A 15463-nucleotide genomic window follows, 5' to 3' on the forward strand; every position below is an offset into this window, starting at 1 on the left:
ACAGGAACCTGTGCTATGCTCTCTAGACATTTTAAAAAACATGGAATTGCACCTTTGTCCTCATCCTGAGAATCTATGAGAACAATGATAGTGCAGACATCCAGGTGATGGGCAGTGATCAAAATGGAATGCCCCACATGTTACCATGGCAACACTGGAAAAATCTATGCACCTAACATTGTTGTAAACATTCAAAGGGGAAGATTCTTGCCAGGAGAATTAATGTTCATATTGGGCATGTTAAGTACTCTAAGAGCTGAGATAGCTTCCTGAAATATGGAAAGGAAATGATCAGAAAAAAGGAACCCAAAGAGAAAGATACCTGGGCTCGACTGAAGCTCCACTCAGAGAAGCACACTTGGTGAAAACCAACGTGAAAGAAGCTGAGTTGGTGGAACTCATTCCTATAAATTCATGGTGTGATAGGTATAACATAAATGACTTCCAGGTTATTAATAAAAAGTTACTGAGCTTAGGACTACAACTCTGAGTATACTTATATTTGAGAACCTAATTTGAGAAAACTGTATAGGCCATAGGTGCAGGGGCGGTGAGAAGATTCACCATAGTCAGAGTGGGGAGCAGAACAGGCAGACTGATGAAGTACACTGCTGAGGGGTAGGTCAGGAGAAGCCTGCCACACCACGTCATATGGGTCACCTCCCTGGCAGGGGATCAAACTCATGCTGCAGTGGCTGCAATAGCTTCATGGTGCTGCGCTTTAACCTGCTGTGCCACCAGGGAGGACCTGTAATGTTTCATTTATTATACTTCATGGTACTTAATAAGACAGCCACACATTTTGTAACAAAAATAAGGTCTGGCCAACATTTTATGATCTATTTAGGGCTTTTATTTACTTTAAGAAAATTTTAATTTATCATAAGTTTTCTAGATGAGGGCTTTGCATTCAAGTTTCAAGCAACCGGGGGATGCCCATGTTATGTACTTTTCCTTAATGAAAATCACAAGTATATTATTCAATTATCCTTCTGACTTTGTCAGTTTTTATGATGGCACTAATTCCTGTGAGGAAGGATGGAGGGAGTCTAAGTACGATGCTATGCTTCTTACGGTTGGCCTGGGCACTGTTTCTGCACCAGGGGGCAGCCAGGAGGTCCAGGAGAGGAGGAAGCTTACCTGGAAGAGAAGTGAAGGGCTCGCATGGCACATTCCACGACCTGATAGGGCTCATTCTTTATTCTCCAGTAAAACGAAGCCATATTATACAGTACCCATGAGGAGGAGTTCTAGAAATTAACAAAATGACATCAATCAAGTACAGCTCAAGTGGCTTAACTTAGAATGTTCAAAATGAGCTACTTTTCTAATGTCTCTTCTGAAATTCCAGAAGACACAAGACTAACTGCAGCAGTGGTTAGGCAGAGGGCAAATGAGCTACACCTGGCAAGAGCCTCCTGCTCATCTGCACGAGGTGTATAAGAAAACTCCAATTCCATGCCATTACTCTAAGGGGGAAATAAAGCGGAAAACCCCACCAATGCTCATGACTTGTCAGGCCCTCTGACTGTCCAAGTACGGACCTGACATACACAAAACTGTCAGTTGTTCTAATGTAAAATTCTTGAAATTAATATCTTGCAAAGCTTCCTATTTAGTTTGTGACATGAATTTTTATTCATTATTTCCTCATATGTTTCCATAATCTAATTCCAATCCTCAAAATGCTAAAAAACAAAATCTTTGGTGTATATAATAACGTATTATCTAGTCAAGTTAAACAGAAGTTCACATAAACTTGTTCCTTGTGTGGCTTAGATTTTTCCATCTGCTAACAGCTACTGAATTTCAGTAAAATAGAGATCAAAACATTAAACTGGACCATGCCCAAAACTCAGTGTAATAAGTTTAAATCCAAGGAAATGTGAATTCAAAATCAGTATGTAAAAACAAGTAGTAAAGTTTAAGGTAAACTAGGAAACATAAATATATACATATATATTTGAGAGCCAAAGTTTTATGAAAAACTCATAACAAACTAAATAGAAAGACAAAAGTCCTAGAGCACAGGGGGCCAAAAACACAGAAAATTTAAAAAACATGAAACACTGGTAACTAGCATAGAAATGATATGAAACTTAAAGGACAGAAATTAATAAGATAAAATTTTCTTGTACAAATTGGCAAAGATGTAAAAGAGTGCCAATACTCACCAATGGATATAGTGTATATTAACTTGAGATATCAACTGTGAAAATGTTAAGTAAGGACAGCAATTCTGGGGACAATTTCCAACTTATATGTAAAAAAAAAAAATCTTAAAAATGTGAGTTCCCTTTGATCCACACAATTCCAGTATTTAAAATTAATCTATGAAAATAATCAAATTTTAACTTTGAAACTGTATAAAAGGAAAAATACAAAAAAAAACATAATAAAAACTAACTGAATTTTTAGATTAAAAATTTTCCTTTTCCTTTTCTAGATTTAAAAAATAACTTTCTAGACTTTGTAATAATAAAAAAAAATATAAACCTGCATAAAAATAAAAAAAAACTCTCATTTTAAGATGTTATTTTTGAGTAAACACTAAGTATAATTGTGTATTAATCCTCAAGGAAAGTAGGACTTTTGACTGATGCAATTAATGGTATTAGCACAATATGTAGTTGAAGGGGTATGATATTCTTACACAATGTAGACACGAGACATATTTCAGTCTTCTTTTTAATAGCCTTTTGACAAAGTTTGCTTTCATATCAATACATGCTTTGATTTTATCTCTTATTTTCAGACTTTATATTGTTAATTGGGAAAAAGATCAATGAAAAACTCTACATGAACTACTGAAAGCATCACAACAAGCAGACCACTCTACCTATCAGAATACATTACTCAGAGAGAAATCTTTCTCTAAGAATTCTCGTAAGCTCTTCCCTCCAAATCTGTAAGTGCTCAAATGCCAAGCTAATTATGCTCTCCTTATGTACACTTTCCTTTTTCTCTTAGTTCTTAGGATACCACATCCTTTTGAACACCCATTGTGGTCTCTTTTGCTGGTGCTTGCCCCTCACTGAACTAAATGTGGGAGGACCCAGGAATCAGAGTAGTCTCAAACTCACTTTCTGCCAGATGACCCTATCCAGCACCAATGCTATAAATACTCCACAACTAACTATTTTCTTTATCTTTATTCTTTATCACATTTAACATGGCCAAAACAGAATTTTATCTACTCCTTTCCAATTCCAATTCTACTCCTTCAAGTCAAAGAGTGAGGACTTAGACTGGATTCCTCCTCTTCCCCCAACCCTGCCCTGACTAAAACACACTGAGCTCACTGAGCAGCAGAGCCTAATGTTCTTCCTAGTCCAAGGACTTTCAATCTCTTTCTGTCATTCAGATATGTGCTTAAATTTCTTGTTTCCCAATAGGAAAACCCCGACTGTGCTGTCTAAAGTAGTCACCCAACTAGCCTCAATTTTAATTTCTAAGGAGCACTTACCACTATGATCTATTTTCAACTAATCATTCTTTGAAGGATATTTTAAATAATAGGTCAGTTTCCCTTATTAGTCATTAAGTTCTGGGGATGTAATGTTTTACGTGACCGTCAGAAAAACAAGATGAAACTGATAAATTAGCTACAAAAACAATCATACATTTTTGAACATAAATTTATTGCCGTCTATGTGAATGATATATATAAATATTCCAATTATACATTTAACTTAATACCATTATAATACTGTTTAGAAACTCTGCTACATTTTATACTTCTTAAATTTCTTGGGTCTTGTTATATAATTTCCTATTTCATTTTTTAAAAGTAGATGTTCCCTTCAAGATTTTATTGTTGGTAGTGATTTTTTCCTTGTTCAGAAACACCGATAACGACCTGTATATTGTGCAGATAAAAAACAAAAACATTAACACTGAGTTTCCTTTCATACTCAAATATAACATCTAAACTACAAACCTTGTTTACATTACTTTGTAATTTTTTTTTCATGAATTATTTCAAGTAAAAATCTCTGACATCTCTTCCTGGTAAAGGGAACCGATCTATCGATGTTTCTACCCTACTTTGTGCTATGTAGTTTACATTAATGTAATAATGATTTACAAATCACTCTCTAGACAAAAACAAGCTGTTAGGTTGTTTTCTGAGAGAAAAAAACATCTTCTGCTCACATAGGATCCTGTGAAGTCACAGATGACGTACCTTCTGTAGGCCTTCATGAATGAGGTGACCTATGTCATCTATACTCCTTCCTAATCGCTTAGATAAATACGTGAAGATTGGATCTTCTTTAGGTAATAAAGGTGCAGAAAGATTAACTCTTTCTTGTACACCCTGAAAAGGACAAAATGAAAAACACACAAAAAAGGAGACTGTGAGACAATAAAAGGCATAAATAATTTGATGTCTTATAGTATCTACCTTGAAAGAATTTTAATAGATGCTTGTAAAGTTATAAAGCTGTTAGGAAGGAGAGGGGGGGAAATGAATATTTATAACAAAGAGGTTAAATCAAAGAAAAAATGCAAAAACAAAAGCTACCAACAATTCCCCAAAACCCAAATATCTCTACTTACACGCAAGTGCTGAAAAGCATGTATACTATATGGAAGTTCTAAAATTTTAGTACAATCAGGTTGCTCTGGATCTGGAGGGACAGGAGATTCTGTGTCTATATAATCTTCAGGACTAAAATCAAGGTGCAGAAAGCACAAAATGAGTGAGAGGTAAAAAATGTCAAATTTACAATTACTATTGACACTTATACCTTTGCACATAGTAGTTAGTGTCAAATATTTTAGAAGTTCAAATTAGAGGAAATAAATCAAGAGGAAAATAGTAACAGATCACAGAACATTAAGATCAAGACTTTAAAAAGGCTGTTATGATTCTACTACATTCCTTCTAGAAATGTTAAACCAATGAAGTCTTCTCCACACTCAGTACCTATTTTAAACTTTTGGATTCCAGTAAACTCATCTGCGATTAACACTATCATTAGAGGAATAATTTCTTATCAATTTGAGAAAGATCTGCTCAGGAAAATGTAATTTTATTTTTGGAAAGAGAATTTTTTACCTGATGTCTTTGCTCTCCAAAGTTATGTATGTGCCATCATACAGGTCCAGGTCCCCTAAAGGCACCTTGGCTTTGATGCAGTCTGGATCCTCCTTATTATGTCTCTGTTCCAACCCTGTGTCTCTGTCCTCATTTTCTTCTATATGAATTTTCTGAGCAACTAATTGCTTCTGTTCAGAAGAAAATAAGATTTTTCTTATTTTCAAACAATTCAGTCTAGATACCACATATAATAAAAAAGAATTAAATGAACATTGAAGAATTCAGAGAATCCTCGGTGGATGAAGACAAGGATTCTGATACATGCACCGTTAACTTAGGTGACATCAATATGATGTCCACATACAGAAAGTAACAATGTGACATTTTTAATATCGGCAAAAGGCCTGAACAATATGTCTGACCACCTATAAAGTTGTATTTATCATCTTTGTTCCCTAGAACCAAATGATTCAGTAATTAATCCCACCTTGAACTGTCCAAACACCTCAGATCTCAGTCCTTCTAGACACCTAGCGTGCTGATACTGCTGCCTGGAAATGCCTCCTCTAATGCCCTGCATTCTAGGTGAATTCCTGCCACTTGTAACTTTTTTTCAAGCATATAGAGGCACTATTACATACATGGTCTTATTTCTACCACCCATATCTATCATCTCTTATCACTTTTGGCATACTCAACTTCAGAACTTTTAAAAGGTAAAAAAAAAAAGTTAAAGACCCTCCAGAAGAATCAAGACAGCACCTTGTTACATTGCCTCGTGTTACATTGCCCAAAGCAAGTTATATTGGCCACACATAAGTCAAACAAGGACAGTAATGTATAATCCTTTCATGTGGAAGAGCAGTAAACTAGTTAGTAGTAATATAGTTTGCTTCGACAATTGTAAGAAGATAACATCTTATTCCCTTTAGATTGGCATACACTAAATTGTGTGACAAAACCAAATGCTGTCTGTGAGGATAAGGGTATTATTAAAATCTGTTGGTAGAATTTTAGTTATTAGTACTTTGAAGAATAAATTGGCAGAGTCTAAAGAAAACAGAACAGATGTATCCCTTATAATCCCGTACTTCTAACCCTGCAGGATTTTTTACATATGTGCACAGGAAATAAAAGAATGTTTTACCTTTCATAGCAAAAAAACAAAACAAGCAACTTTTCAGCAACGCAAAGGTTTTTAGGAAATGGGTAAATACATTTTTATACATCCCTTGTATATGACCAATTTAGAGCTAAACCAATCATTGGAAACAAATCTCATAAACATCATGTTTTTTAAAACATAATTATAGGATATTCTGGGGGTTACACGTGAGAGAAACAATGATGTGAGGATCAGTAAGAAGCTTCCAGCAATAAGCCAGGGTCCTCACAGTAAGGCAACTATGCAGGAACCTTGATTTTGCACTTCCTAATGTTCAGCACTGTAAGAAATTAATTTCTCTTGTTTAGAAGTTATCTATTACACAGTAAGTTGTTACAGCAGCCCAAAGGAACTAGAGCATTTAAAACTTTTTTTTATATAACTGGAAAATTAAGTTACCTGGCTTAACTACCTTCATAGACAAGCGATAGGCCTTTGGTTCGGTCACAACCGGTTTTGCATAATTAGGCAATTCACTGTGAAGTCTTTAGGTCTAATTGTTTCCTTACTTCTAAAATAAGAATGATCTTTATGATTTCTTTCAGATCTCAAATTTTCTGATTATATTCTTATTAAAGCTTCTTTTAGAGCTAACAATTTTCTCTATCTAATTCTGCAAACTGATTTACTTTTTCTACAGCTTAGCAAAATTTGGATTCAATTTACATTGTAAATTATTATTACCCAGAGATTTTGTGAGAAAAAACCCTATTCTGCAAATAACTATTATGTTTGTTACTGAGCAAAATCAGTTTTGGGAATCAGAGCCAAAACAAAACAAAACAAAAATCGGGTAACATTAGTTCTAATAAATTTAAAGTGTTCAAGGTACAAAGTCATTAATGCTCTTCACCTCATTTATAACATGACCCTAACAAAAAATTGCAGTTTTATAGGGTATTAAAACCCTTCTTCCATTTCAAAATTTACCCAAACGTTTCTAACAAGGATATTCTCTTCATGCTCCTTCCAGGATAGAATGAGTCAAAGGTCAAGCATAAGCCCCAGGCTAGAGAGCTCTGCTTCTCTTGCTACTGCTCCTATGTCACTCTGATTAGATGTCATTTTACAAAACATGACCCAAAGTAGTATATTCCTAGAAAAGTCAGATGAATCAGGCTTAAGAAATAATATTCTTTAGTTTTCTTCAAATACAAGATTCTTCTCATGCCAAGTTGACTCACCTCCAGTTCTTTGAGGTAGTTAACTGTTGTTTCTTGTCTCATTAATATAACTAAGTCATGGGGATGCTTCAAGTTCATTGGTGAATCTACCTGCAAGCGCAGCAAGCAAGGAAGGGAGGCAGAGGAAAGTTCAGGTTACAGTAACATTTGGCTTAATAACTAAAAATGCTTTAAATTATTGCTCAATCACAATTATAATCAGTGTTAGGTGTTCAATAAAACTCAAGGGGTATTTCAAAAGTGATCACGTATATTTCAGCAAAGAGAACGTAAGGTTCAAAAGCTGTCCCTTAACTCCAGTTCCACAGAGCAAGCTTTTAAAGTAAATTTTATGACTGCGTGATATTAAAAAAAATAGTCAAGAAGAAAAGAATTTTCTTGGCAACAAATGATAAAATAAATTCCTTAAAAGATACTTCATACTTGTAATAATATTTTAAAAAAGGATTGTCTTATCTTGATAATAGCACATTCTACATTTGAACAGGGTTAGAAGCACTAAAGGGAAATACTAAAAGCACCTATTTTTGAAGGCAATTTGTAGAAGCCATAAATCAAAGGTAATATTAAAAAACCTTGAAATGTATTATTTACAATTCATGTTCACTGTATCATAAACTTGCAACTGTTATTGAAATTAAGAAAAATAAACTCTCGTGTGCTGATAGGAAGCAGGTTTATGAATTTGTTCTTACTGTTTGGAGTGTCCTTTGACAATATCTATCAAAATATTAAAAGTGCCCATACTTTACCCAGCAATATAACTTTACGAAACTGTCCTATTAACATTTGCAAGCAGTCAGCAGAGATATATATACAAGGGTGCTCACTGTAACACTTTTTTTTTTTTTTAAAGATTTATTTATTCGTAGAGAACTGGGGGACAGGCCAGAGATGCGGAGGGTGAGAGGCTTCACCAGAGACAGAGTGGGGAGCAGAACAGGCAGATCGACAAAGTACACTGCTGAGAGGAGCAGCGGGCGGGTCAGGAGAGGTCTGCCACACCATGTGGTCACCTCCAGGGCAGGCGGGGATCGAACTCATGCGGAAGTGGCTTTAGCTTTTTAGTGCTGTGCTTTAACCCGCTGCGCCACCAGGGAGGGCCCACTGTAACACTTTTAAGCTGCAAAAGAAATCAGAAGCCAAGTCTGTCATTAGGGGAATAGGAACACGCATTGTCCAAAGGAGCAGGATACAGAAAAACTAGATTTACTGTCGTGGAAGGATGTTTACAATGTATAATTAAAAACAATAAAGAATATTAAGCATACCGTGACTTTCTGTTTAAAGATTACATGTATATATTGGTTAGATACAGATTTATACATGTCTGAATATACAGAAAGCTATGAAAAACTGGTTTATTATAGGAAGTGGAATTAAAAGAGGCATATTCATGCTTTAATTTTATACACTTGTATGTTTTTAAACTACTTATGATGTACACACAAAACATTTATAATAAGGAAAACACAACACACACTTATGCACACATGTACCGAGGTTTTGAATTTCAGAGAAATCAGACAACGGCCTTGATACCTAAGGAATGCAATGAAGTTCCTGCTATTCCACAGTGTTAGACTGTCAATTACAATTACGTATCAGCCCTTCAGGAAGTTCTATTACTGTGAAAACAAACTGTTTTTTTGGTAACCTCTAAGAAAATGACATCAATCAGCTGATTTTAGAACTGGCCTTTTAAAATCAGAAGATAGCTTTGCTTATTCCTTGAGGAATATGATAACCTATTCCCTATTCTTTTTTTTTTTAAGGTTTATGTATTTCTGCTGCGTCATGTGGGTCACCTCCGGGGGCAGGGATCGAACTCCTGAAGTGGCTGCGGTGAGCCGCAGTGCTGTATCCCAACCCATTGTGCCACCAGGGAGGACCAATAACCTATTCTTTTTTTTTTTTTTAGATTACTTATTCATATAGAACTGGGGTACAGGCCAGAGAGGCGAAGGGTGAGAGGATTCACCAGAGACAGAGTGGGGAGCAGAACAGGCAGATAGATGAAGTACACTGCTGAGGGGAGCAGCCGGAGGGTCAGGAGAGGTCTGCCTCGCCATGTGGATCTCCTCCGGGGCAGGAACTCATGCGGAAGTGGCTTAAGCTTCTTAGTGCTGTGCTTTAACCTGCTGCGCCACAAAGGAGGGCCAATAACCTATTCTTTTAAAAATGATTTTAAAAAGAGTAAGAAAACCATGAAATAAACCTGGATGGATGCTTTCATATTATGCATTTTAGTAAAGTGACTGTTGGATGACTACAGGGAAAATTTATCTGCCTTTTTTTATTTTACCATCTCAGAGGTACAAGAAGAAAACCTGATGCTGTTCCTGAAGCATCGTCCAACCATACATTGCAATTATCTGAGCTACAGAACTGTCATTAGAAGTGGACTCTAAATTTAAAAGGCACTAAAAGTATAATAGCAAGGCTTCTACTTGACTATCTAACCACCTGAGATTATATAATTCCCTATCAAACACTCAAAGCTAGCAAAGGCCAACATACAAGTAAAATGCTAGGTTTAGCTCAATAAGAGAATATTTTGCTTCTCTTTTCATAGTATTTGTCCATATTTCCAACAGCTGGGCAGGGAAAGCTATCATAATGAATTGAATATGGATGGATTGATCTAACCCCAAAGCCCATCAATGTTTTTATTTTTTTCGCTAACAGTGTGACATGGGCCTCCCTCTGGCAGTGCAAGGATAAAGCACAGCACCATGAAGCTGTCTGTAGCTACTACAACACGAGTTTGATTTCCAGCCAGGGAGCTGACCCACATGGCAGAGACCTCTCCTGTCTTGACCCTGCTCCCCTCAGCGGTGTATTTTGGTCAACCAAACTGTTCTGTTCCCCACACCTCTGGCCTGTACCCCAGTTCTTGCTTGCATAAATACATAAAACTTTTTTTAAAAAAAGTGACACATATTATTTGTGACATATTACTGCACATTAAATTTTGCAAGTAAAAATGTAAAACCTGCAGCTGATGGCCCAAATGCAGAAGAGCGCCACATAATGGAGGCCAAGTCTGCTTACTGGGCAACTTCACCAGATATCGAGAGAACTTATTTAGTACACAACTACTGTGCAAGTAGTTTTAAATGAGGCGTGTAGGGAAAAAATCAGGGATGAGGGATGTGAGAGTATGAGATGCCCATTCAAAATATTTAACCAGTCTGTGTACTTGACTGAATTCGGAGAACTGTAAGAGGAAGGAAAGAGACAAATGATACACAGTAGAGGAATGTTTAAGTATAATTTTAGTTTTAGATTTAAAAATACCAGATAACCAGGGCTTTACTGTATTTGAGTAGCATGGGGCTGGCCAACACTCACTTGTGAGAAAGGACTTTTCATTTCCTTGACATACAGTGCAACAAAGATACAGCAGTTAGAGGAGATACAGAGAGAAAATCATTAACAGAAGAGAGTCGCGTCCACTGACATCGTGTGCTTCCATTCTGAGGTGGCAGCAAATGGCAGGGAGCTGTGCCAGGTAAGTGTTGGTGTCAGAATATTACAGCCTGACATATATTTTTATTGAGGTAGTTTCCCATTCTTCAATTTTAAGACTTTATGACAATTACCTTTAGTAAATGCCTAGCAGCCTGAGTTTCTCTCCGGTAGAATACTTCCCTCCTCAGCAGATTAGGAAAGAGGGTATGTTGACAACTTTGAAAATACTACAAAACATTCACTCCACCAGTAAAGATGGACTGAGCATCAGGTCCAATAGAAGGCAAGCTTGAAGCTTCTGTAGAGTGTGAAAAAGAATGGTATGTGCCTTCAAAATCTAACATTCAGAAGAGCAAAATGTGATAGCAAAGGGAGAGGGGGAGATTATAAGGACATAACACGCACACAGCAAACAACCCTGCATTTCCCACTCCTACTAACCCTGTAAGTGATGTTTACAATGACGAGAGTCAAAAAGAAAGGAGGTGTTACTGTCAATAAGGGAAATCTGTATGGCAGGGAAAAACTCACCAGGACCAGGTATTTGGAAATTAGCTATATGAATTCTGTTATACAGAACAATTCTGTAAGAGTAAAATTTCACTGTGACTGTGGCAATTTGTTTTAATAAAGATAATGACAACCCGGACCCTCCTGGTGGCGCAGCGGGTTAAAGCACTGCACTGAGAATCTAAAGCCGCTTCTGCATGAGTTCGATTCCCGCCTGCCCCGGAGGTGACCACATGGTGTGGCAGACCTCTCCTGACCCACCCGCTGCTCCCCTCAGCAGTGTACTTCGTCGATCTGCCTGTTCTGCTCCCCACTCTGTCTCTGGTGAAGCCTCTCACCGCCCCTGAGCCTCTGGCCTGTACCCCAGTCTGTGTGCATAAATAAATAAATCTTTAAAAAAAAAAAAAAAAAGATAATGACAACCCATATCATACCAAGTTTTGGCAAGGATATGAAGAAACTAGAACTTCCATACAGTCCTTATGAGAATGTAAAATAGTACAACTATAAATTTCTTTTAGATGAGATACAGAAGATAACAAAAATAGTGAGTTCAGCAAACACTATTTTTCCCCCTTGTCTGGATTTATCCAACATTCTGGTGAAAACTCTCAATACAGGAAATCTTGATTTTCTAATTTTCTTCTAGGCCTTCTGCCTAGAATATCTTCTTATCCTTGTGGCTCTTTTAAGAGTCTCTGGCCTGGGGGGAGGGAAGCCCACTGGACTGTGGTGACCGCACACGGGTGATTTGGTGATGGGAAGCCCACGGGGATTACAACTGAGATGGAAAAAGGAATAAATGATGTACAAATAAACTAATTATATTATTATATATATATAAAAAAAAGCCTCTAGTCCTTTGCACAAGTTAACTCCTCTACTTGGAGTGCATTTTTACCCTTATTTTTTGGCCAAATGATTGGCTGAAAAACATTTCCTTTGTGAATTCACCCTTCTCTCCAGCTCCCGCACTGCTTTATACACTTCTTTAAGCTTTTATTACTTCATTAAATACTGTATGTTTTTTCAAACTATTTTTGGTATTCTTCATTCTACAATCAATATTTAACTATGCTTTCAGGTAATGTTTGCTAAAGGTGCGTGCTGTCATATTTATTAGATATCTTCACCCCTATAGCTATTGTGAAGGTCTGTATGACCTTCAGCAAATTCCCCCTGTGCCTGGGCCTCATTTCCTGTTCCATAACCAGGGAAAACTCACCCTAATGACTTCTAAAATTCCTTGTAGTTTTCAAATCCTACTGCTATTAAAAAAAAACAAAAAACAAACACTATCACAAAAGTATCATATTTTACCAGCTTAGAACTACACCACTGAGGCAATCTGATATTCAAATGAATGTAATTATCATTCTTTCCTTATGAAGCTGTACTGTTCTATTTCCATCGTTGCAGTTGAAAGCTCCTTTTACACTGTCCATTTTCAAATGACACAACTACCCAAGTCTCCAATTAGCATCAGTTACTTAGGCACAGTTAGGTTGCTCACAATATTACAGGTAAAGCCTTCTCTGTCCTTATGCCACTATTTAATTCTAGCAAAATTCAGCCTAAAAAAACTTTTTGCTACTGGAGAACACAGACAATATGAAATAAAAATAACTTGAAATCTCATTGTCAGAGAAAGCTGTTACTAGATTCATGGCTTATTTTAGGTTGATTTCCACACACATACAGACACACACACACACACACAGAAAAGGGAGGATTATGTATCTACTACATTGTATCCTTCTCTTCTTCATTCATTACTCTAAATTTGACCAGTCTTCTTTTCTAGAAAATAGAAATTTAAATGGTCATATTTAGTGGTTAATATATTACAGTTGCTTACCTAGATTCTTACTAACTAAAATTTGGGTTTTAAATTATTCTTTCTTAAACAACAGTGTGATAAATATCCTTACACTTAACATTTCTCAAATAGCTTTGTAATTATTTCCTTCCTAGAAAGAGAATGTTTAGATAAAAGGGACAGCTCTTCTGTATTTTTTGATAGCTTTTTTAAAAAAAGAATTATTTATGCATACAGAACTGGGGTACAGGCCAGAGGTGCGGGGGTGGTGAGAGAATTCACCAGAGACAGAGTGGGGAGCAGAACAGGACAACTGATGAAGTACACTGCTGAGTGGAGCAGCGGGCGGGTCAGGAGAGGTCTGCTGCGCCATGTGGGTCACCTCTGGGGTGGGGATAGAACTCATGCTCAAGTGGCTTTATCTTCTTAGTGCTGTGCTTTAACCTGCTGGCCACCAGGAAGGGCCCATTTTTTGATAGCTTTTTTCCCAGAATAACTGAGTCAACTTAAATTCCTTAACAGTCCACAAACTCTTAGGAACCCACCAATAAGACTAAATATATTTTAACCTCTTAGTTGGCCAGCTGTATTTCTTTTGTGTACTTAACAAACTTTCTCAGTTCCTACTTTTAAATCCATTTGACAGTCTATATATGATATTTTATGAATGGTGGTTTCTAGTTGGTGGGATTCCAGGTGATCATTCTTTTCTTTGTGTTTTCTACAGTGAAGCCATCACTTTTATAGCGTATTTCTTTTTTGAAAGTGTTATCTACAGGTCTTATTGGTAAAATAAACTTACCAGTGCATGCAACATGTTTTACGAAAAACAGCAAGTATGAGCTCTGGTCTGAGGAACAATCTTGCAGCTTTTACTTATATTCACAGAGAAAAAATACCTCCACATGTGGAGCTAGGCAACATACTTAAAAAGGCAACCTTGAGTGTGTTTTCTTACTTGCCTTTCTCCCCTCAGGTTTTTAATCCTTCTCGAAAGTCCAATTTACAGCCTTTTCCAAGTGATGTGGACATGGAACCCTCACACCGTGGTCTTGTAAGGCTAACCTAGTGGCAAGCAAGATGAAGTCCTGCAGTGATGGGGTGGGCGAGGCCAAGTCCGCCACCCTGCTTTCAGGATTCTGGTCTCACCCTCAGGGACCTGCACTTTCTTAGAGACCTAGAGAAATGCAGGTTCATAAAAAGCCCAGCCTCTGCTCTGGGGAGGGACATATGTAGGCTCCTTACAATAACTGTAATTGTCAAAATGTTGATATGTAATATAAACAGAATTTTACTAGAAACATTTAATTGTATGAGAGCAATGAAACACTATTATTATGAATTGTCAGGATTTGGAAACATTTTTATTAAAGATAAACTATTTGCTATTAGAGTACCTACTTAGTATTTTAATGAGAATTAAAAACAAGTTGCAATTTTATAGGATATCAAAATATCAAAACTAAACATAAATTTTAAATAAACTAAAACACTGAATTCTAAAACCCACACAAAATAATCTAGGAATCTGAAGCACAGTCTATAGCTTATAATCTAGCTTTGAACATGTCCAGTGTTGCAGCCAATTTCACGGCAATATCCATGTCAAGTAACTACCATTTTCCTGATAAGCAAGTTAGCAACAACTTAACGAAAGTGCTATCCATGTAGATTTTTTTTACTGAAGCAGGATTGATTTCTAACATATAGGAGCATATACATAGATGCACTTATGCATCTATTTGCCACCAGAATTCGTTTCCACCTGCCACCACACAGCAGGCCTCCTTTGCTCTACATACATTTTCTGATTTGACACCAAAAAATATACAAATAACAATGGATAAAGTAGACCATTTACAATTTTGCAAGGAATGAAAATGAAATACTGGACCAAGAATCATGGATATTTCTCATTTGTATACTAAAATTATGTTTTTGTAAATATATTTAGAATAGTGTAGCTGTATAGTTAAAGATGTTTTACATGTAACTCAGAAGTGACACTCATTTCAACAGTGAATATTAGTGATCCTATAATAATGATCCAACAAAGATGTCCATGTTGTAATCCTCAGAGTCTGTGCATATATTGGGTTACTTGGCAAAAAGGGATAAGGTAAATGATGTAGTTAAGTTTACTACTCAAATTATCTAAATTAATATGTAGAGTGTAATCTGTATTACCCAGGTGATTCCAATGTAGTCACAAGGATTTTTAAAAGTGGAAAATAGAGGTCACAGAGAGAGAGAGGTATGACTTCATA

The 15463-nt window shown here is 36.5% G+C and overlaps 1 protein-coding gene across 5 annotated transcripts in view; it reads right to left on the bottom strand.

Annotated features, from left to right (window-relative positions):
• Positions 1–15463, bottom strand: part of TTC17 (tetratricopeptide repeat domain 17) — an 81831-nt gene that overhangs the window by 55013 nt on the left and 11355 nt on the right. For 3 of the 5 annotated variants that reach the window (XM_004682892.2, XM_004682893.2, XM_012725550.1), the window contains exons 2-6: positions 7394–7483; positions 5063–5232; positions 4561–4672; positions 4187–4318; positions 1141–1250 (exon numbers count right to left, since the gene is read on the bottom strand). In XM_004682892.2, the coding sequence (XP_004682949.1) occupies positions 1141–1250; positions 4187–4318; positions 4561–4672; positions 5063–5232; positions 7394–7483 (614 nt within the window). Of the gene's footprint in view, positions 1–322; positions 387–1140; positions 1251–4186; positions 4319–4560; positions 4673–5062; positions 5233–7393; positions 7484–15463 lie in introns of those variants that run through there. The other 2 variants (XM_012725549.1, XM_012725551.1) reach the window with 2 other exon arrangements.

Source organism: Condylura cristata, unplaced genomic scaffold (genome assembly GCF_000260355.1).
Source record: "Condylura cristata isolate star-nosed mole 26May11 unplaced genomic scaffold, ConCri1.0 scaffold00015, whole genome shotgun sequence".
Classification (NCBI taxonomy): domain Eukaryota; kingdom Metazoa; phylum Chordata; class Mammalia; order Eulipotyphla; family Talpidae; genus Condylura; species Condylura cristata.